The sequence below is a fragment of the Panicum virgatum genome, chromosome 4N (assembly GCF_016808335.1).
Source record: "Panicum virgatum strain AP13 chromosome 4N, P.virgatum_v5, whole genome shotgun sequence".
In the NCBI taxonomy this organism is placed as follows: domain Eukaryota; kingdom Viridiplantae; phylum Streptophyta; class Magnoliopsida; order Poales; family Poaceae; genus Panicum; species Panicum virgatum.
In genome coordinates, this window is record NC_053148.1 from 39740113 (window position 1) to 39763122 (window position 23010).

At 44.6% G+C, this 23010-nt stretch overlaps 1 protein-coding gene across 20 annotated transcripts; it reads right to left on the minus strand.

Moving 5' to 3' along the window:
- Nucleotides 1–119: 119 nt before the first annotated feature.
- LOC120671088 lies at nt 120–6150 on the minus strand. 20 transcript variants are annotated; one of them, XR_005673501.1, is made up of 9 exons: nt 5825–6150; nt 4906–5324; nt 4385–4648; nt 3176–3289; nt 1566–2924; nt 866–951; nt 631–749; nt 473–527; nt 120–396 (listed from the first exon to the last, which is right to left on the minus strand). XR_005673501.1 is itself a non-coding variant. In XM_039951328.1 (5 exons), exons 2-5 carry the CDS (start codon nt 5299–5301, stop codon nt 2805–2807), a joined length of 894 nt encoding a protein of 297 aa, XP_039807262.1. In that variant the 5' UTR covers nt 5302–5324; nt 5825–6150; the 3' UTR covers nt 124–2804. The 20 variants fall into 20 exon arrangements, 1 of the variants encoding a protein (XP_039807262.1); XR_005673505.1 differs by lacking the exon at nt 631–749 and having other exon boundaries at nt 473–493; XR_005673500.1 differs by having other exon boundaries at nt 120–527; nt 636–749.
- Between the last annotated feature and the right edge of the window lie 16860 nt (nt 6151–23010).

Genomic DNA, 23010 nt, shown 5'->3' on the forward strand with positions numbered 1-23010 from the left:
AATTTGCATTCGAATTTGATCTTTGAGAGGACGCGTTTTCAGCTGTGAGGCCACGCGTTTGACGGTAATGGGCATTGTTCTTTTGCGAAGGACTAGTGCGCTTTTTACCGTAATAACAGTTCAGACAAAGAACAAAAACTGTATATATGAAGACAGAAACGCTACAAACTTGTCAAACACATACACATCTGAATTTCATAGGGTAATAACGAGGTTCAAATGCAACAAGGTACATGGATTTTCCCGACGAGAGAACAGCGTAGCCGCGGGCACATGCGGCAGCCGGCATGCCGCCGCAAGTCTTTCACGGGCCTCCCGTTCCTCCCGAGAGCTTTGCATTTGCATGCGTCGTCTGCCAGCTAATGTGTCGTCCGCATGCATCATGAGACCAATCAGCTAAAACAAGTACAAGCTCAGAGCCATGTCACAGTAATCTTCTGATACTACCTGATAAATCCACAATGCTCTTTACCTTTTTGGCGATATCAAGTACCTGCGAATCCCAAACGAAACCTGAGATCATCCAACTGTTAAGAAATGAGAGTCAACTTTACTAAATGAACCAGCATATGCTCCATATGGACAGCACATTTGAACATAAATGTAGCAGGCAGGATGAGCACCACATACAGAACCTAAAAGTTCTCTGAGCAAGCATGTTATGGTTGCTTTTAATCTGGAGCAAGGTCCTAAAAATACCATATCTCCAGGTTTTGTAACACTGAACAAGAGCAAGATTGTACTGCAGCCTGCAAATGCTGGGAAATATTATAATCCCGTATCTCCAGGTTTGATAAGTGGATATGGAGTAGTACACAAGGTGAGAGATCATATGCCCAAGTGTGTTTCAAATTTTAAACTAAACCTTAATCTTCAGACTCTGAGTTGTATATGGAACAACATCAGTAGTCATCATTGATTGGACTCGGGCGGTGGCAAGAGCTGAATACCCTGCAAATACAATTTACAAGAGATAAAAAATTCAGGCACTGTTTAGTTCAAGCATGGCCAAATCAAGATCCAACATAAATAACTTTTCTTTCCAATGTCATTGTACCAACCAAGAAATCATCAACAAACTAGTCAAATAATAATGAGTTTGAGGGAAAGTTGACTGGAACTACAAGAATTTAATAGTGAGCAACCAAAGCAAACAAAACTGCACCAGGCTATTCATTGACCTGGCTGCAGTTCAATGTGATTTTGTGATTAACAAGTTAGGAGAGTTCATGCAAGCTGCCGATAACAGATGCATCGTACAAAGAGTTTTGAAGCACAAATTTTGTGCTACCTCAGTGTCCAGTTCTGTATGTGGATGACAAAGTTACTACCTTACCACGCATTTGTCCTTAGTGTAAATCATATATGTAAAGAGAAAAAATGCATTTTGCAGCACCAAGATTCACTGCAAAATCAGTTCCCCATTGAAGCGCAGATTCCTACAATACCAATCTTTTGGCAAATCATATGCATATGCAGTAGATAAAGTATGTGAAACAATCGAAGTCGTCTATCGAGTATCATCACAAACAATTGCAGAGGAATCAGATAGTGAAAAGGCAAACCTCTTTCTTCTTACACCCCTTGTAATAGTCAAACTGCTGCTGCCATATGCACTTGTCTTGGTTGGCCTCCAAACTATGGCCAACCTCTTTCTTCTACATGTTCGAGAAGAAAGATTGCAGTGATACGCAGATCTCCTACGTGTTCGAGAAGAAAGATTGCAATGATACACAGATCTCCTACGTGTTCGAGAAGAAAGATTGCAGTGATATAGCAAACCTCTTTCTTCTTACACCTCTTTCTTCTTCTATTATTGCAATGATACGCAGATCTGCGTGTTCGAGAAAAAAAAACACATTGCGCATTGAAAAGCTCATCAAAGCAGAAAATTGTTCAGGATTGTCCTTTGCAATAACGATGTGATAATCGGTTAAAATCTTGTTAAAAAATTGGCACTACACCATTATACCGTATCCTTACATAGCATCTGTCTGCAATTGACCCTTAGGAGATCGCAGAAGCAATGATCTAAAAGAGAGAGTATGCATCAATTTTTAGTTATAAGTATTGAGTTGTGCCCTGCAATGCATTTCAAGAGTCCAATACAACATTTCGTGCATGGAGTACAAGACAATTTTATGCCATAAATAGTATTTAAAAACCGCCTAGTGTTCAACACAAAACCTGTTACTCACACAGAACAAGCATATTGTGTAATGCAAAGTTATTGTGAAGGTGGTTGCTAAGAAAGATCTTCAATGTGGATCTCCAAATATTTCAAGCATATATGGGATATTACTATTCCATTATCTGGCAAAGGCTTCAACTAAATGATGATCCATTCATGGAACGATATCTTATCCTGATGCATGATTTCTTAAGTGAATACCCCCTAATGGTAGTATAGCCCAAGTCTGTTGGTCGAAGTTGAAGTAACATGTTCTAGCCCTAGTCCACATTTTACCATTTCTATGACTTTTAACTTAAACAATCTGGCAATCTGCATACTGTAACATGTCTTGAAATAAAGACTTCTTAGCTTCAACAGAATGAATCTGTGAACTTTATTCAAGCGACCAAAAACACTGCTGACATCAATAACTGCTACTTTTGCTGAAGAGTATGTATCAATTGCAATTTAACTTACTGAAAATTTGAGCACTGTTTACCATAATGTGCATAAAAATTGCAAGACTGTTGGTTGTGTAATTACCTGAAAGGAGTAGTATTGCGTCCTCAAAAAGGTGTTAAAATAAAAGAGTTCCGGTAGCACTTACCAAAGAGGGAACATGCTCATTCTCTCAAAAATCACCAACAGACAGATTACCCTTTTGTCTTTGGATCATAAAACCAATCCAAATTGACCTTTTCCATCCAGCAACCATCATTAATTTGGAACCGCAATTCTGATCCTGCTTGACCTTAGTTTGGAACAAAAAGATCATAATAAATCTTCAGGTCCAAGTTTGAGGTAAGTAGATACTAGCAGCCACACAGGTTCTGTGTTACTATACTTGTATTTATAAGTAATCAAACTGAGTGCTCCTTAGATCGTTGTTCTAGTGTTGTGAACGTTATGGAAGCTCACATGGAAAGTACAGTTCATTAATGTTGCATTGAATTATCTTGGCACACTACCCTAAAAAGAAAAAAAATAAAATGAATGAAGTACCAATGGAAGTTCGATGGAAATGTTGCCACATTTATCGCACTGCAAACCATGTGGCAGACTCCTCCATCGACATGAACCTATGGAAGGATGCTTTACAAGCCTCCAACCTCGGCCCTGGAAAGTTCATGAGAAGTATCAGATTTCCTTTCTCCAAATTTAAGAACAATCTTAAAGTGGAACTTCCCATTCAAAACAGCTGCTACTAAATAACAGAAAAATGCATTAGGAATTAGTCAACTCACTAGAAAACAGAATGTCAACAGTATATACAGTATTTCACTCTCCATTCTCACAAATTTTCATGACATTCGGCGACAAGTATAGCACAACATGAGTAAGAACCGTTGACACCACAAAGACTACCATGTACACAACTTCACTTCCTGAAGAAGACTTATATTGTACCTTTGAGATAATAGTAGCTGCTTGCACATGCTTTGATCAAAATATTATAATTTTCAGTCATAAGCAGTCAAAGATATTTTGGTATTACAGTACAGTGCTAAACATCAAAATAAGTTAATGCAAAGCTAAAAAGAGGCATTTCAGTATGAAGAACATAAACAGATGGAGACTCTTGCAAAATTTCAGAAATCTTGGCATAACTGTAGTACAAAATTTCCCCACTAACTCTTTTCACAAGTAATACTACATATGAAGTACTCCAACACCTCAAATCCATAATGAGATTTCCCAACTGACAATAGTTTCAAGATAGAAGATATGAAAATATCGCCAAGAAAGTAACTACAATAGCTATCTGGAAGTAACAGCATGGGTAACCAAACTCCTCAATTCAGCTAGATGTTCATCAGTTGAGATGTTCAATGTTAACCTTAGGTTAGTCAACAAAGCCTCTTGCTCCCAGCTAATTGACCCACAAGCATACAAGGCTAACATTGTTGCACGATAAGCATGCAACTCCAGCAAATGAGTTTCTTCCCTTGATCCATCATTATCATGTTCTGATGTTTCTCTTTCAGATGTAGAAGCCTCATCATCATCAGTTCTACTACAGGTATCTCCAGTTTCGTAGACCAAATTATAATGCTGAGATTTACGGGGGCTACTGTTAGGACTACAGCTAGCAACAGAGGATGATATACTCTCAGTGTCACTAAAATCTTCAGCTGTTATAGTACGCCCTTTATAATTAGCATGCATGTATTTTTCACCCAGCATAAAGCATGGGGAATCAACAGCATCTACCTTTTCAGCCAAACGGAGGGAACCTCTATCAACCAGCTTCGAGTGCCTTCCATCTCTTTGCGGCGTCTGCAATCTCTTTGTGATTTCACTACATTGAGGATGTGTTGTCATAGCAGACGATTTTCTCTTTATGCCTCTAGATGTAGCACCCTCAAAGGCATTCTTGTTTTCAAGTTGAATATGGCTGTCCATTCCAAAGTTGCAGCCTAAATTTCCATCTTTCAATCGACCTCTGAATGAACCATCCAAGCATTTTGCGGAATACTGAAAATGATTGGAAAGACAACTCATTAGGATCTAGGGTATTCCAATTAATACTTGCGACAAAATTGGAACAAAATTAACTGCTAATGGGTGACCACCACAGAACCACAAAGTTAAGGTAATTCATTGGACGTACAACAGTAAGACCAGGTGAACCTTTTGATTGAGCTAATGGACATAATAATAACATCTTTATATTGATAATTTATTATAAATAAATATAATTTAATATGAGAATTTAAGGAACAAAGTATTACCTTCTGAGTCACAATCCATTTGTCATCTACCCAAAGCTTCCTCAATCGAAGATCTGATGCCTGTGCCATCAACTCCAGGGAGGACCCAAGGAGACGGACAAGATACTGCTTCTTGCCAAGCACTCTCACTACCTCTGCAACCTTCCACGAGTAGCTATCAAAGGCCTCAAGAATACTACCCACAACCCAGCATACTGGATCATCCGCAGGTGGGCTAGGTCTCATCAACCTTCTTGGCACCCTTTCAACAGCCACGCCAGAGTCAACAGGGCTTTCATCGTATTGCACCAAGTAGGTGTGCCCGTTCCCCGAGACGATCTCACCGGGCCTCCAAGAACCAAAAGGCACCTCTGCCTCCTGCAACACCTCCACCTTGCTCCCCTTGAAGAATCTCATCGGATCGGTTCGCTTCCAGAACTCTGTTGCAAACGTTAAATCAAAGATATTATCAGTAATCGAACAAATCGTTTAACAGACTTCAGAATATTGGAGAAAAAATTAGATTAACAGGAGTCAAAATACGAATTTCAAACCCACAAGAGCCCCTTGAAGGTTTTCTGGAAAGAAATCGCACCCTTGGCTCGAACAGCGCAAAACTAACAACAGACAAATCGAGTGAAGGAACCGTTATAGCGCAGGCATATCGGCGTACCGTACCAACAGAAGAACAAAATCGAAGCGAATCGGTTGAGGTGTTCCAAACACCCAACAAAAACATGAGCCAGCGAATCCACCGTGGGCGGACTTAGCCTTGGGCATGAACGCTCAAGTAAAACACCCGTTCGTTTGTTTTTTCTCTTTCGAGAAATTTGGACTCGATTGCTCACGGGAGCAGGTAATAGATCGATCTACGCAACAAACTAGTCTCAGGAAAAAAAATTGAGCGAACATCAATCCAAGCAAAGTTAGGGCCCCTTACCAACAAACGGAAGCAATGGATCGGCAAATCCAATGCCAATCGACGCGGCGCGGGGCGCGCGACTTGCCGCCTGCCTGCCGTTCTTCGGCGGTACTGCCAGAGGCCCGCGGCTCCCGTTCTCCTTCTCCGGCGGGCGGCGGAGGGCGGCTGCCGGTCCGAGCGGGGCGATTCGACGACTCGCCGTCGGGGGGAAAGGGCTCTCGGTGGTTCGCCGGCGAGAGGAACTGCCGCACGGCGAGGAGGATTTGACGAGAGGAGGAATTAGGGGGCGGTTTCAAGAGCCGGAAATAGGAAATTTAGCCGATTTTGTGTAAAAAAATTCTAATTAATTGACGAGACTGCGGCTGGAGGCGGTTTATATACGTGGGGTGGGCTGCGATGGGTCGCGTTGTTGCGCTGCGCCTCTCCCCCGAGTCCGATCCGAGGCGGCAAGTGTGCAGTCTCGTCACCGCCGTCGGATTGAAACGGCCCGGGAGCCTCGATTGGGCCGGTGCCAGCCCACCGCTCCCGGCCTGTCTGATCGGGGTTCGACGGCTGAGATCGGAGGATGGAGGTTCTTGGTGGTCATCCATTGCTGTTGTCAACGGTCTTATGGTTGTTCTCTTAATAATAATGTGGTTCTTGTAATAGAATAGTCTCATAGTTGTCGGATGTCTTTTTAACCATGGTATGCCCAAACTCCAATTTGTTATCCACGTTTAATGTATTTTCTTAACATGGTACATGCACTTCTATAAAATACACGTATCCAAACCTACCGATATAATCACCTTCAAAAAAATTAAGATTGATAAAGTCACTACAAACGTCTCATTTTCGACCGGTAAGTAGCTTACCACCGAAAGAATAGCATCGTCAAGCATCGTCCATGTTTTTAACCTAATTGTCCAACTGTAACAAAAGTCCTTTTGATTAGTTCATTTCCTTTACTTCAACAAAATAGCATGGTTTAGTTATTTAGTTGAGGATGCATGATCCTGAAGCTCCTACTTGTATTATGTGAATTTATTAGAACTCGTTTGATTTCAAATAAAAAGGAACTAGTCATCAACATATAAATAGCCAAAAAATAATGATGAAAGCATGCAAACGTTACCACTTCAATTCAAAGGAAGTTAAAAAACCAATGTTTCAAACAACGAGCTATAGGATTTAGCGGCAGTGTCCTCAAAGTGCTATTAGTGCCGCTATAGCACAGTATTTTATACTGCAGTGACCATAGTGGCAGCTCCGAGAAACCGCTATAGCATCACTATAGACCGCTATCTAAAACACTGTAAAAAAATGAGGTGAAAACCAAATATTCAACTTCATAGTTTTTTGGGGGAGGAATGATATAGCATCTTGCTTGTAAAATAAGCGCTATTTGATTTTTTATTATTTATTTGGTCTTTAAGTTACCTCTACCTTTTCTTCGTGACATGGTCACACGACAAAATTGTAATATTGTGATACATTAGCAATATACTTTCTCCATTTTAAATTGTAGGTTGTTTTGGCAAATCTAGATACTAGATATATAGATTTTGCTATACACATAGATAACAATGTATCTAGGTACATAACAAAATTATGTATCTATAGATTTGTCAAAATGACCTACAATTTATAACGGAGGGAGTAACATACTCACCGTTACTACTTTTGACCTCCAACTCCAAGTATTCGTAAGATAAGGAAGAAGATTATATTGTTGCCTCTTACTGTACAAGGGAAGAGTAGATTGACGGTTTACCATGTGACTGTAATAATAACTAGTAATTCTTTTCGCTCACGTTTTCGTGGCCGTCAAGCTATAGTCTGCCCGATGCCATACGCCCATACTCCTCTCCATCCGGTGCGGCGCGGTGCTGGCTTGGCCGGCACGTTTGGCATGCAGCTGCCATACGGTTCTTTGTTGTCTTTTTTTTTTCTTTTCTTTTCTTTTTTTTTGTTTCTATGATGACATTAGCTATTTAGCTGGTGACGGTTTTGCTTTGCTTCGTTACCTGGCTTTCATATTCCTTGCGTGCGAGAAAGATGGCCCCACAACAGCAGACAAAAAAAATACAAACACCACACGCACAGCACAAAGGTTACCTCTTTTCACTACTAAAAAAAAACCTCTTTTCACAACCCATATCCTTTCCAAACAAAGCTGTCCACTTAATCATTGGGAAAACAGAAATTTTGTGGTACCAGTAGCTTTCAGGTCATGGTTTGGTTGGGGGCAACGAATGGCTGCCATTGGGCTTTTTTTTTTCCTTTTTGGATTTGGAAAGAATGCATTGCGTTTCCTGGAGGCGGTTGCAGACAGAGCGGCCAAGTTTAGACGGGGACGACGCCTCGGCCCGCGTCTGAGAGCGACGCGTGCGTGCGTCCGTCCGGGGCTCGATCGGGAAATCTTGGCGGGCGGTCACGTCACGTGTCGAGGCGGGGCACGCGCGGATTCGCTTCACTTCACGCATGGAGCAACGCCAGCCCAGCGGGCGGCGGCGGGATATCCCCAGCCCCACTCTATCGGGAATTTCGGGACGTGATGATCTCGCGGAACGGGCGTATCGCCACGTAGGCACACGGCGCCCACTTTTTTTTTTCTTTTTTGGTGTCTGAAGACGTCGGTTAGGGGGGAGGGGGCGATCGTGGAGACAGACGGTTTAGTTTGCAGACCAGGCGAGTGTTTATTCCGCCGTCGCTCTCTGCCAAAAAAAACATGCAGAGAAATTTGGTGATGGAACATCTTTGAAGACAGGGGCGGAGCCAGGATTGAAACATAGAGGGGCCAATTTACTAATGTCGACAATTAGGAGGGGCCACACCTTACTAATGAGCAACATTAGCAATGAGATTAGGGGGAATTTTATGTGTAGTTACACCAACATTAGGGGGGCCATGGCCCCTGCCCGCCCCCCTTGTCTCCGCCCCTGTTTGAAGGGCACCTTTAGAGTGTCGCCAGCATCTCCAAAAATTTGCCATATTCTACTTTACAAATTCTGTGATGCGCCAACTCTCAAAACTATTTATCAAGTAAAAAATAGTTCGATCTCCAATAGTTTACTATTTCAGATTTGCTAAAATGAAAAAAAAACAATAGGCAGCATGCAAGCAGGGAGAAGACTTTATTTTCGTGGTCAGTACCCAGCATGCAAGCAGAAAGAGGATTTGCCAAGCCCTTTCGCAAGTTGTCATATATGTGCGGTGAGGGAGAGGGTTCTTGGAACAGTTGGCAAATGGAGTTGGCAACCTTCATTTTTTGCAAAAACGCTTAAAACACCCCTCCAACAGTTTGGCAAATGACCTGGCAAAATATGGCAACTTAGCAAAAATTCTCCCTCACCGCGCATATATGGCAACTTGAGAAAGGGCTTGACAAATCCTCTTTCTGCTTGCATGCTGGGCACTAACCACGAAAATAAAATCTTCTCCCTGCTTGCATGCTATTTATTGCCTTTTTTGTTGCCAAGTCCGAAATAACAAATTATTGGAGATCGAACTGTTTTTTACTTGGCAAATAGTTTTAACAAATAGAATATGGCAAAACAGCTGCAAATACATGTATGTCATGTCAAGATTTTGGTTATGGTTACAATGATGCTGCTTTCAAGCCTAGAAATTGGTTTTCGAACAGATACCATTTTACATTTCCTTAGGGGCATCATTTCCCACCAAACCACCCATAAAAAAAATAAACGGCATAAAAGTGCAGATAACTGTGGTTTAGATTTGAGACTTGGGAGAGAGAATGGTCACTAGTTCCTTCATATGAAGATGGACAGATGTAATTTATTCCAAATCCGCATGCGCTAAGTACAGAATGCCTTGTTCATACATACAAACAGAGGTAGATATATTTTATTCAAAAAAAAAAGAGGTAGATATGTCAAGTACAAGCTGGAGGTGGATTACTTGCAAGACAAATAGACAAAGGTGCTTCCAGTCAGAAGCTTCTTTGAGGCAAATTCAAGCAAGCAACTGCATGCGGTTGGGCTACCAATAACAAATTATGGCGTTCACATGTATAGAATGAGCAACGAATGACAATTGACAACTTGTACAGAAAGAATATTAGAACATGAGCTGTACGCATAGTGTTGGGGAAGAAACACCATGCCATTTTGTATACAATATGTAACACTGAGCCAAATCAGCTCAACTCAATATGGTCTCAAATGAATAGAATGTGCCATGCCTACGTATTGCCAGATCATATCTGATCTAGTTTACCTATTTTTTCCCCTTTCTGTTTTTTGAACTCACAACGCTGCTTCACTTGTATTACAGAACCAGATTCTAGCTGTCCGCTCCACTAAAGATTCCCACTAAATCTCAATCTGCATACATAGCAAAATCTTGACATTAGAAAGGCTTTGAGTAGCATAAACACACACAGAAAAAGAAAATTTTTATGCTGTACTTTATTGTCAGCGGTGGGTGACCATCAAACCCATTGAAGAACTTGAAATACCATAATCAACGAAAGTGTAATTTTCCAAATACAACTTATGCGCATTTCAAAATACACTTTGAGCTGGAGACAGATATCCAGATCAAATATATGATGTTTTAAATTGGTCATGAGTTCTGAAATAGTAATCATATGGTTAACTTGTTATGCGATCTTGCAGTGTTGGCATACACAACACTGTTTCAAGAACATGTGCATTCCGTGCCCTGTTGTAGTGCACGGCTACTCTACAAGAAAGCATGTTCTGTACAGCTATATCGTGCAACAAGCTAACATGGAGACAGAACAAAACGATGCAAATAACGACACAAGGAGCAAACGACTTGATATAGGAAGAAGCATGGGAGGCTGGCTGCAGGAAACAGGGCAATGGCCTGCATTTAACAGGGATGGACATCCACAAACCTGAAGATGCCCGTCCACCGCACGCTACCCCATGTTCTGGCTTCTCAGGTTGGTGGTGCTTGTCTGCTAGATACTTTCCTCCTTGGTGACAACTAGGAATTGAGGTTGTGCCTTGAAAATTTTTAGTGCATCCATTTCACGGAGCAAAAGGAACACTTTGTAAACTATAATTGGGTTAATCTAAGAGAATAAATGTTTTCTCCGTGTTTCCTGAACTTGCAAGACTGAAGCAGACTAGGAGAGTCAAGGGCAGCCACATTCTTCAGTTTCTCTTATTGAAATTTTGAACTTGGGTTTTTCTTTCTAACTTGTTAAGCTCTTTCTAGTTAATTTTGCATCGTTAGTATTAGGGGCATCGGATCGATATGTTTGGCACATTGCCCACCAGCTGAAATGTTCCTCTCGCGCCCTAATCGTTGCTGGAACTGGGACACAATCAGGCCCCGTTTTTCCGGCGCCGAATGCTATAATCTCAGCGAAAGCTCCCCGGCCCCAACACATCGCAGTTCAGATCACGAGCACTACCGCCCTAGGCAATCGCCAATTCACCACCGGCTCACGCTAAATTGGGAAGAGGAAAAGGTAGTCCCCCCAGGGCGAGGGGGGAAGTCTGGACTCTGAAGTCTGAACCTTACCGAGGTGGGTGTGGGAGGAGGCGGACAGCCAGAGGAGGAAGGCGCAGACGAGCAGCACCGCGGGGATGCAGTGCACGGCGCGCGCCAGCGCCCGGGTCCGCGCCGCCTCCCGCCGCCCCGCCGCCGACAGCGGGTCGTACGTCGGCAGCGCCGCCTCGCTCACGCCGACGCCGCCGCCTCCCTCCGCCACGCGCGCCCCGCTCGACGACCGCCTCATCGCCCGCGCGAAACCCACCCGCAACGGTCTCGGCCGGCGGCTGGGCGGACGGATGGGGTCCTCGCCCCCCCTTCGGCAGCCGATCCCTAGGGATCGGGCCGGCCGCGACGCGCGCTCGAGGTGCCCTGGCGCGCGGCACGACGTAAGGACGCGCGGCGGTGGGTGAACCGTGAACGCAGCCGCCGGTGCGCCGGGGGTGGGTGGAGGGGAGACGAGCGGGCGCGCGCTTTGACGTCGCGACGCGGCCGCTTTTTGGTGCCGCGTCAGCGTAGGCAGGCAGCCGCGCAGCTTCGCGCTGGTCTGGCTCGTGGACGCGGTCCTGTTCCCATCCGGCGGCCTCCGCGTCGGCGAGATTTTTTTGTGTGTTGTTTCTTTTTTATTTATAAAAAAGATTTTTTAGGTAGATTAGAGAATCTCTGTATACCATTTTTGGAACAAAAGAAGGCCAACCAACGTGGCCACGTCGCCGGTGATTCTCGGCCGTCGGATCGGTCAGGTGAACGCTCTCCTATCGCGCCACCTCCACCGCGCCGCTCCGTTACTGTAGCCGTCCCCCTTTCCCCCGCACCGCCGCCTCCGCACGCCACCCCATTGTCGCATCCTCCATTTGGTCGCCGCGTGCGCACTCCCGCGCAGCCGTTCGTGCTGGTGGCAGACACCAGCAGCGACCTCACCTGGATCAAGTGTCGTGGCGCCGCCGGATCGCCGCCGGACGCGGAGCCGCAGGCTCTCCAGTGCCCACCGCCCGCCTCCAGCCGCCGGCCGCAGCCCGTAGCCGCCGCCACCGCCCACCGCCCACCACCCACCGCCCGCGGCCGCCGCCCGAAACCGCCACAGCCGTCCGCAGCCTCCCCCGGCCGCTAGCGCCCGCGAACGCACCCACCCGCGAACACCACCGCCCGCATCCGCAGCGTCCGCCGCCGCCGGAAATGCCTCCAGCCGTCAACCGCTCTGGCCATTCGGGGTGGGGTGGGGGACACTGCTTTGATCACTTCGCTAGCTCCTCTCATGTCTTCACCCTCCGTCTTCACCAAGCTAGGAGCCTAGGAGGAAGCCTGGTTGGGGCTCTTGCCAGCCACCGCCCCTAGTCCTAGAGAGGCTACACTGCACAGACAGCGCACCAGACCCGACACCGGTCGATCGGCGCCTCGCGCCATGCCCATCCCTGCCCTGATGCCTCATCTAATTGGATGACGCCCAGCCGCCCACCAACTGCTCGAGGAAATGCCATCAAGAACATAGGCCGAGAATCCTCCGTCCGGATGAAGCCCATCAATCACAAATAAATGTGATACCATTTTCATGCTATCATATGCTTAATGCAATTCCAGCAATTAAACTGTCAATCTATATCTTCAAATATTTTACGCTTTCATGTTCATATATCATGAATTTATGGTAAACTGTATAGACTACATACCAATAGCATATGTATCTTATCTTATATTATACAGATGAATCACATTTGATTCTTCAATTTATATGTAACTGAGATGTTTCTTGGATTTGCATACACAGAGCCTACATATATACAATTAGTATGTCTTAATTGCATAACAACATGTGCACAAAACCATAATATACTCTTACAGATATGTCGATTTCAATTACTTCAATTTCAATACTAATTATTCTAACAAAATATTACCATGTATTTTCAAGAACTAGCACAGGAAGTAATCCCAAATAAGCAACAACCAGAAGTGAAGAAAAAAAGGTACAAAATACCAACAAGCTCATGCTTCCGCGGTTCTGCCTTCCCAGATTTCATGCGCTCTTTTCCCCTAGATTTGGCAGCTTGAGCTCTGAGATTACAACACTCACTGTACCTGCATATTCCTCCTGGTGATATTCCTTCTTTGTCATGTAGGATCAAGCTGACATTAGGATTATACAAGTATTATCATTTTGCATTTACAGAATATGGTCTTTCTATTTTTACAGGTCTTGCAAAAGCACCTTTAGAGGTAGTTGTGTCCTTCCATGCTGCTCAAGACATTGGCAGGTACTATGAGCTACTTTTCTTCAATCCTATTAATTATGCAAGTTCTAGGACCAGATTTGGTTGATGCGGGAATTTTGTATTTGAAAAATAAAATAGAGTGCCATATATAAGACACATCTATTCTTTTTCATATATGTGCATGGTTATTGTTTAGTTTAGAAAATGCCCTGTCAGTTCAGCATTTCCATTGACAATCTGATCGACGGATATTCCTATTCATATAAGTGAATTATTGTTTATGGTACAAACACAAGTCCAGTTGTATTATTTCCCAATATGTTTGGGCATTAAGAACATTGCATTAGGCCTCCAAGTATACTCTGTATTTTTAAAGCAAACACAAACTTAAATTATTCTGTTCCATTTCCATTTCAAGATTTAGAGTTGAGAGAATTGCCGGTCAAGTAAATATTTATAGTTTGCTTTGTTAGACATGCAATTCTAATGTGGACGTGGTTGACGTTTAGATGTTCCACTAAATGCATTCTGTCATGAAATTTAGAGTGAATATATGATACATGTAACTTAGGAAAAAGAACAATGTGTCAGACCTCATTATATTTCCTCAGGTCATTAGTAGTTTACGAAAAAGAACCCTGGATACATTTCCCAAGGTCATCAATAGTTTATTCACGCTTTCATATCTACAGCATGGACCGCCAAAAGTATGCAGTGCCCTGTGTTGTCGGTGGGCAGAGGAAGGATAGTTTTTTCCATGCTTTCATACTCATGGGATAGTTTTGAGCAATGTGTTAAGTGATATGGCAATTTACTTGAACCCAGGAAATCTTGATCACCTAACCAAAACTCTAATGTAGTTTCAATTCGATTGGTGGACAGCACAAAGGTGTCATTATATTTGGTTTCAGCTTCAATTTGAGCATCTTGAGATGTGCGTTTAACAGAAAGAAGGAGGGTACATGAGGGCCCATTCATTTTGATTTCAAGTAGCCAAGTAGGGAACTGGAGAATCTCCATATCTGAACCCATAATTTCAGTTCAGTCACCACAAAGCATGTAGTTTCAATGAATTTAACTAGGATTTGGAGGACTCTTCAGATTCATCAGCAGGAAACCACATCCTGGTCTGTTACGGGCACTGCCCACTGGCTGATCTGCAGAAGCTTGAAAGAGTAAGAGAATAACGAATTGTAAGGCTGCATCATAAAGTTGGAATTCAAATTATTTCCCCCTTATCTCCAACGGTTCCATATTGTAGCAAAACGAAACTTTTTGAACAACTGACAAGGAGTGAATATATTAGAGAATTGAAAGTTGTTCAAAGAAAGAATAGCGTCTTAACCATATTGGCATTCCTAAATCTAATTTAAAAGAAGAGGAAAAAAAAGTTCACATCTTTTTATGTACTTGCAATATTTTTACGTATGAATCGGGGAATGACATTTCTTGTAACTAAATATACATAGCGAGTTAGTCATTGGTGCATAGTTCATCTCCCTCATAAAGGCTGTTTCAGCTTCTACACATTCCTGGCTTTGACATACAATGATTGAAATGTGAACCTGGCTTTCAGATTCGTACATTAAAATACAAAGGCCTAACCAACTGATCTTCCACCCTTTGCAGGTATCATGCCGAATAAAATAAATGGGCTTGCACCCTTTCCAGGTATCAAGTCGAAAAAACTAATTGGTCTTACATCATTTCCTGGTACCAAGTCTTGCGCCGCCAACAAAGAAGACGGCAACAATGTTTCTAGCTCTTTGCCAAAACATCTGTTTCATTGTAATATATGTAATCCACAATTCCATGTATGTACTATTGGTTTGCTAAACACAGCATTTATCCACCAAAAACACTGTTCTGTTTCTATGAGGACAACTGTATGCCTCATTTGACCCTGTACAAATATAGCATCCAACCACCTTAAATTGCAGGCCATCTGACATTAATCTGTTTAAATGCCGATCTGTACAATTTATTATGCATTTGCCATCATGTCCAATTGTCCATGACGGGCTTCTGTGTTCATTTTTTAACAGAAAACTACTTCCAAGTTTCAACTGTGTACTTAGGCCGCATTTGCTACTGGGCTACCAAATACAGACGGAAGCCCACCACTCCCATAACAGCTTCTCGTGCCACATGATACAATTATCTCTATATACAATTCTTGAAACAAAAGGAGGCCAACCAGCGTCGCCATGTCACCAGCGATTCTCAATCGTCGGATCGGTCAGGTAGACGGCTTGGATCGTACCTTTCTCAGATCTTTTTTGCAAAAAAGCCCTTGAACTTCAAAGAAATCAACCCGCAGTTCGGCCTCCTCTCTCAATCAATTTTGCGAAAAAGCTCCCAATTTTTTACAGAATCAACTTGCAGTCCAACAAGCAAGGTTTATAGAAATTTGCAAAGAAGACCTTAAGTTTTCGTTGAATCAACCCGCCATCCTGGTCCTCTCTAAGCAATTTTTTTAAAAAAACCCTCGAATTTTAATTAAAACAATCCACAACTCTTTTGCATCTGTTACTTCTATAGGCGCAACATTATACGTACAATTGAAACCCCAAAATGTGTTGAAATCAAGTGTTGCTCATCATTGAATTGGATCAAGAATTCAAAAACTACAAATTCATTGTAGTGCAAATTTTTAAATTTATAATGTTTTCACAATTTATTTGCACAAATGCTTACTTGCAACCTGTTGTACCTACAATTTGAACACCAAAACATCTTCAAATCAACAAATGATAAACACAAAAGTTGGCTACAATTTAAAATCTACAACTTCACTATATAATAAAATTTTGTAAATTCAAAATATTTTCCTAATTCGTTCAACACAACATCTTAATTTGCTAAAAATATAATATTGCACCATCATTCTTCTATAGCTTCTTATGCTACATCCTCAATAACACGCCATATTTTAATATAATAGCTACTTCCTTCAAGAAAACAATACAACTATTAATTGCCATTTGATTTGCAAATACATTAAGCTTCCTACTGATTGCGCTCTGCAATCTCTAATAAATTATTTTACCCTTTCTTTCATCACAATAAAATACAACAACAAATACCATACCTCCATTTCGATATCCAAAATAATATATGTCGGTATCCTACAGCTGGGGTACCCACTCCTACTGTGCAAAGACTCGCGTAGTTATCCGTAACTACGCCCTAAGCAGCTGAGCAGCCGGACCCTTTGGGTCCGACTCCATCTCACCGACCAACGGTCCCGGACCCGCTTCCCGCTCGGGGACGGGTCCGGTGTCACCACGTGTCCCAGAGGTGGAAATGCTCAGCACCTGTGACCGCGGACCCGGACCCCCGCAGGTGGGTCCGAGACCTCCACGTGCCATCCGGACTCCCGCAGATGGGTCCGGGACCTCCACGTGCCTATCCGGACCCCCGTGAGCTCTCGGCTCAGCTAGCTGCTCAGGAGGGGTCCGGAGCCGCCACGTGTCACGCAGATGCGGGCGCGGGCGCAAGCCTTCCGCTGGAAGCTCCCTCACCCACCCGCATTAAGTGCGAGTGGTTGAGGCAGGCTTTGCTGCTTCTGGGCACGGGGCAGCTTTTGTCAGTCCACACTGTGGATCGCCAGTTACCGAGGCGGCTCATCAGTTACCAAAACAAGCATTAAAGACTCAGCGCCGTGCGCATGGGCGACGAGTCATGATGACCAGCTACTGACTAGAGCAACAGTGCACGCTGCTACAGTGGACTGAGTCAGTAGTTCGGCGCTTCATCATGACCTCGACACGCGGCTGCAGAGGCTAGACTCTACTCTGACAGGACAGCTCAAGACCATCCCTGGTCAGAAGCTACGCACGGAAGCCAACGACAAGATCTCCGGATCTGAGGCATTGAAGGCCAAAGTGTAGTTTATAATACATCGCCGGATCTACATGTCGGGGCCCCGCTTAGTGTACGTGCTCCCCTTAGACATATAAAAGGGAGAGCACGCCCGCTAGAACACATATACACACAGATCCTCAGACACACACTGGACTCAGGACCAGAGACGCCAAGACTCTCTCGAGACTAAGGCAATACAACACACAGTGGACGTAGAGTATTACGCTTCGGTGGCCCGAACCACTCTAAACCTGTTGTGTTCATCGTGTTCTTCCTGCGAGATCGAACTAGTCCGTGAGAACAATTGCCATGTTTAGATCATGCAAATACAAGTAGATCAAGCATATACAAGAGCAGATCTAATATATACGAGTAAATCAAAGCATATGCGAGTAGATCAGTGCAGTGGATTGAGGACTGTAACAGCCCATGAGCCAGTTGGGCCGAGCTGAATTGCGAGTTACTGTAGCGGGCTACTGTAGCACTGGAGCAATTGTCCCGTATTGGAAGTTGAAAGTGAGACATACCAGCTTAAATACCAAGCTCGAGGAAGGCTAGTAATTCCGGGTTAACCTTTTTTGCGCGAAGCAAGGACGAAAGCGCAAGCGAGTTACTAGCAGGTGTGGCCCGTTCAACGTGTAGAGTGGGTCTTAGCCGTTTTCCTGGGCCGGTTGTTACAAGGACGAAGAGCAAGGCACTGGCGTTGGGGGCGTGGCCGTCTGTGCGCATCGTCTGTGCGCGTCCCCTGGGAGGGAATCGGGGGCCTGGCCCTGGCGGCCTGGCCGAGTGGCCTCCTGCCGCAGGCGTTGCCTCTAGGCTCGATGAGGGAAGGCGTCAGGGCTCTGGCCGCTCGCTTTCGCCTGGGCGTCTCGCCTCGGTCCGAGCTCCGAGGAGGAAGGAGGGAGCAGTGGCCGGTGGCCCGAGGAGGGTGCGGCGGAGCGGCGAGGTTGCTGGGGCCTGGGCGCGCCGTCGCGAGGGTCTGAGGGATGAAGGGCGCGGCGCTGGGGATGGTGGCGCCGACGGGTGCTACGCCAGGGGTGGGGGCGGCTGCTGGGAGTGGGGAGTTGGGAGGAAAATATGGAGAACCCTAGAGATGATATATGGGGGTACTAGGGACCACGTGTCAGCAGGGTTGCAGATTTTCGGGTTTGGGTATTAAATTTTCAAACTCGTTATAAAATACATGTTGGGTTTAGAGTCGTACCCGCGTCCGCGCCCGTGGGTACAAATCCAGATCCGAATCTATGCCCAGCGGGTCGGGTATCTGCGGATATGCGGGTATTTCATACGCGTTGCCATCTTTAGCCGAGAGGCGGCGAGGTCGAGGGTTTCACTTGAACCCACAAACCGAAACAAACCCCCGAAAGCTCGGAAGATCTCGCGGCGCTGCACCCTCCTCTCCTCTCGACTGCCCACTCGTCGCCGCTGTCGCGAGACTACTATGGCGTTGCACGCTGTAACACCCAGGAAACTTCGGACGGTCCGCCCAGGTAACACCCAGATATTTATCTGGTTGTGGGCCCCGGTTGTCATCTCCTCCTTCCTCCTCCTCCCATCGATCAGAGACGAGCTCCGTTCGTCCGCTCGCTCCGCCGTCGCCCCCTTCCTTCGATCTCCCTCCTCCGGCCATCATACCTCGATTCCTTGTGTGAGCATCTTCCCCAGCACCTCCTCCACCTTCCCCAACCCCCAGCCTAGCTTCTCCCGACCGGAATCGCCCCCGCCACCGTCGATCCGCTTCTCCGGTCATCCTCCGCCCGAATGGATTCGTGGTGAGTTGTTTGTGCTCCCCGGCCTTTTTCCCCTTCCGTTGTGCGCCGCTGGTGCCGGTGAACGGCCGCCGGCGTGCTTGCTGCCGCCTGTCGTGCGATGTTAAAAAGACGAACCGCGGACGGTCCGCCCAGGAGGGCCGGACAGTCCGCAAGTTAGGTTAGAGTTTGTCCAGAGGCGTTGTATCTCTGGTGGATTGACAGAGTGAACTACGGACGGTCCGCTAATGGGGAGCGGACAGTCCGCCGTAGAGCTTGAATTTCGTCCAGAGACGTTGTTGGTTCTGGTGAGTTTGCAAGGGTGTACTGCGGACAGTCCGCTATCGGATTGCGAACAGTCCGCGGTATAATTTTAAGTTTATCCAGAACCGTTGGTAGTTCTGGTAGGTCGGCAAGGTTGAGCTGCGGACAGTCCGAAGCGGCATAGCGGACAGTCCGCCAGCTAGTTCATTTTGAGTATGGTTCTTTTGTAAGTAGGGAATTTTAGTTGCACTAATTTATATCCTATGCATATGCATTAATTGACATTTCATATATATTCATGCATATGCATTATTGCACCTCATTTAGGTACGCTAGATATACACGTGTGGACGTGAAGCACGCGATGTTGGAGCCGAACCACAAGGCGGTGTTCGGTGGACATATCCAGAAGATGGAAGGACCTGCTGAAGCAACCGAAGACCCGGCCCAAGGTCGGAAGGGCCTAAGGCCTTGATAGAATTAACACTAATTTAGTGTTACCCCTAGGCAAGCCCCGATGCATAACCTAATATTTTAAATTATGAATTATTATATAATTATTACTTGTGCATTACATTTTTAGGAATTGTCTAGAACCTTAGTTGCATGATCCCTAGGTTCCCTTGGTCTTATACTAGTATGTGTAGGTCGATAGCACTGCTATGCTTAATAGATTTCGGTAGAAGTCGAGTGATTCCTTGTCACTCGCGAGCTATAAGATAGAAGTCGAGTAATCTCCTGTTACTCGCGAGATATAGAATATTTTTATATTTTAGTATATGAGCTATTGGAATAATAATGGAACGAAGGAAAATTGAGACCGGACGGGGAATGATGATGAGATGTAGGTATGGCAACAAGACAGAGTTCTTGATTATTCTAGCACCGTCTGTGTCAATTGAGGACCGTACCGTTGTTGGCCCTGGTGATCATGTTTAAACTGTACTAACCGCATGCCGGGAGTAGGAGGTAGTCGAAACCAGTAAGCCGAGTACTGCCTCACTTCGAAAGTACAGGACTCCTTCCCACCCCTTAGGGCGAGCCGAGTAGTCGCGGAGAATTGGGATGCATGTATTTACTTTTGGTGGTCTCTTGTTGAGCTCGGCTGACTATACGCTGGTGGGGCAGTCCTGTAGTTCGAGGCAGAGAGGGGAATGGTTGGCTCGTATAGTCTGACGGGGCAAATACGTGTCATGTTGGTTAGGTCCACCTTGTAAGGTTAAATCGGATCGATTCACCGCCAGTCGCTCTCGGATATGAGCACCTTGATCAACTGCGTCACATCATAGTAATATGATATGGAACATGAATTATATTATATATGTTGATGTCTACTTTGAATTGTGATTTAATACTCTACCATGTTTGCTCTAGTTTGATTTATGCAAATATTAGATTATGGTTAATCTATATAGAACCTGGAGCTAAAATATTGATAATAAGGATCCACTTTTAGACGTCTTTCTGCAAAATAAACCACCAGACAAAAACCTTTGCATGTCTAGATATGTGGATTAAGTATACCCAATAATCGGGTAAGTCTTGCTGAGTATTAGTTGCTCATGATTGGTTATTTACCCTATTTCAGGTATAGGAGCTAACCCGGATTCACATCGGTGGGCTCGATGTGACGTCCTCACGTCTTCGTAGTTATCGCTGTATTTCATTTTATTTCATTTGGTTTCTAATGAAAATTTTCCACATGATAGACTCTCTTCCGCTGCTATCATTTATTATGCGAACCTTAGTTTGAAAAGTCATTTTTGTAAATGCCTTAATATTAATTACTATTTTTGTAAGATTTTATCATGTACCGTCTGCGCTCGCCGTCGTGCGGGACTACTGGTGTGTTTCGATCGGCCTGTGGGTTGGAAACAGGCTATCAGGTTACATTTAATTAAGCTAATACGTCTGATGCGTTCAAATAATTACAGTTACACTTAATTAAGTATTTTATATTGGCGGTTCTGTCACACACGCCCTTGTCCTCGTGATGAGTATGCGCTTCCCTCTTCCTCCTCCGTGCGCACCGCCATTTTTGTGCCTGGTTTTCCGATTACGAGATAGTGTTTTCTTGCTCCTCCTAGGTTTTAGTGTAGGCTTTTTCCGTGGGTTCTTCGTGTCGATACCCTCTTGATCTCGCTGTTGGGACCCGCGATTCGGTTTGTTGTTTCGGGTTTTAGGGTTCTGCTTAGGCTGATCTGATCTGTCCCGTTTGGGTTTGTGCGAAATTTTGCCTGATCTCTTTTATGGTTTGATTTGAGCAGAGGACTCAATGAAGCGGGAGTCGGGCGCGAAGGCGCACCAGGCCAATATCCAGGCTGCCAAGGTGAGTGCTTCTACGATTTCTTTCACCCGCTCTGCTTTGGTGGTAGACTGGTAGTTTGGCAGTGTGACAGTCAATCTCTGCATGCAGGTCACCCTGTTAATGGTTTGGGTTGAAATGAGTTTTGTGGATTGGATTTTAAAATGGATTATGTTTGGGTGGGTTGAAATGGGTTGAATTAAGTAGTGGGTTGGATTGGAGTGGGTTCTATATAAATACGGGTTGAGATGGGTTGGAATGGATTGAAATGGATATTTTGTCCAAAATAGTATGGACCCTAAAACTAAAAATTCACACCATATAATTTTTGAAATTGACTTAAATTTATTGAAGATGGCTCAATATGACTCGCAGATACTCTTGGTAAGGCAGTGTGGTTAGATCTAAACGTGAGCCCCACATAAAGAGCCGGACCACAAAAATAAAACATCGCGTTCACACTATAAAATTTTATCGCAATTGACTGAAACTTGTTGGACATGACTCAGTATGACTGGCAGCTACTCTGTGCAAAACAGTGTGGCTAAAACTAGACGTGGGTCTCATGTCAAGAGTCGGACCCTAGATATAAAACATCGCGTTCACATTATAAAATTTTATCGAAATTGACCAAAACTTGTTGGAGATGACTCAGTATGACTGACAGCTACTCTGTGCAAAGCAGTGTGGATAAAACTACATGTGGGCCCCACATCAAGGGTCGGATCCTAAAAATAAAACCTCGTGTTCACACTATAAAATTTTATCAGAATTGACTGAAACTTGTTGGAGATGACTCAGTATGACTGGCAGCTACTTTATGCAAACAGTGTGGCTAAAAATACACGTGGGCCCCACGTCAAGTGTCGGACCCTGGAAATAAAACCTCGCGTTCACACTATAAATTTTTATCGAAATTGACTTGAACTTGTTGGAGATGACTCAGCATGACTGGCAGCTACTCTGTGCAAAACAGTGTGGCTAAAACTACACGTGGACCCCACGTCAAGAGTCGGACCCTGGAAATAAAACCTCGCGTTCACACTATAAAATTTTATCGAAATTGACTGAAACTTGTTGGAGATGACTCAATATGGCTGGCAGCTACTCTATGAAAAGCAGTGTGGCAAATACTACACGTGAGCCCCATGTCAAGAGTGGATGCACTAAACTAGTTGAAGAGAATTAGACGCAGCAGTTCAAAACCGGTTTGCTTGGGTTGAAACTATTGATTTGGTTTGCTTTGGGAGTAAATAGGAATTAGTTTGGATTGGTTTGGGTGGAATAGCAAGTGGATGGAGTTGGTTTGGTTTCTAAAGTATATTGATAATGAAATGG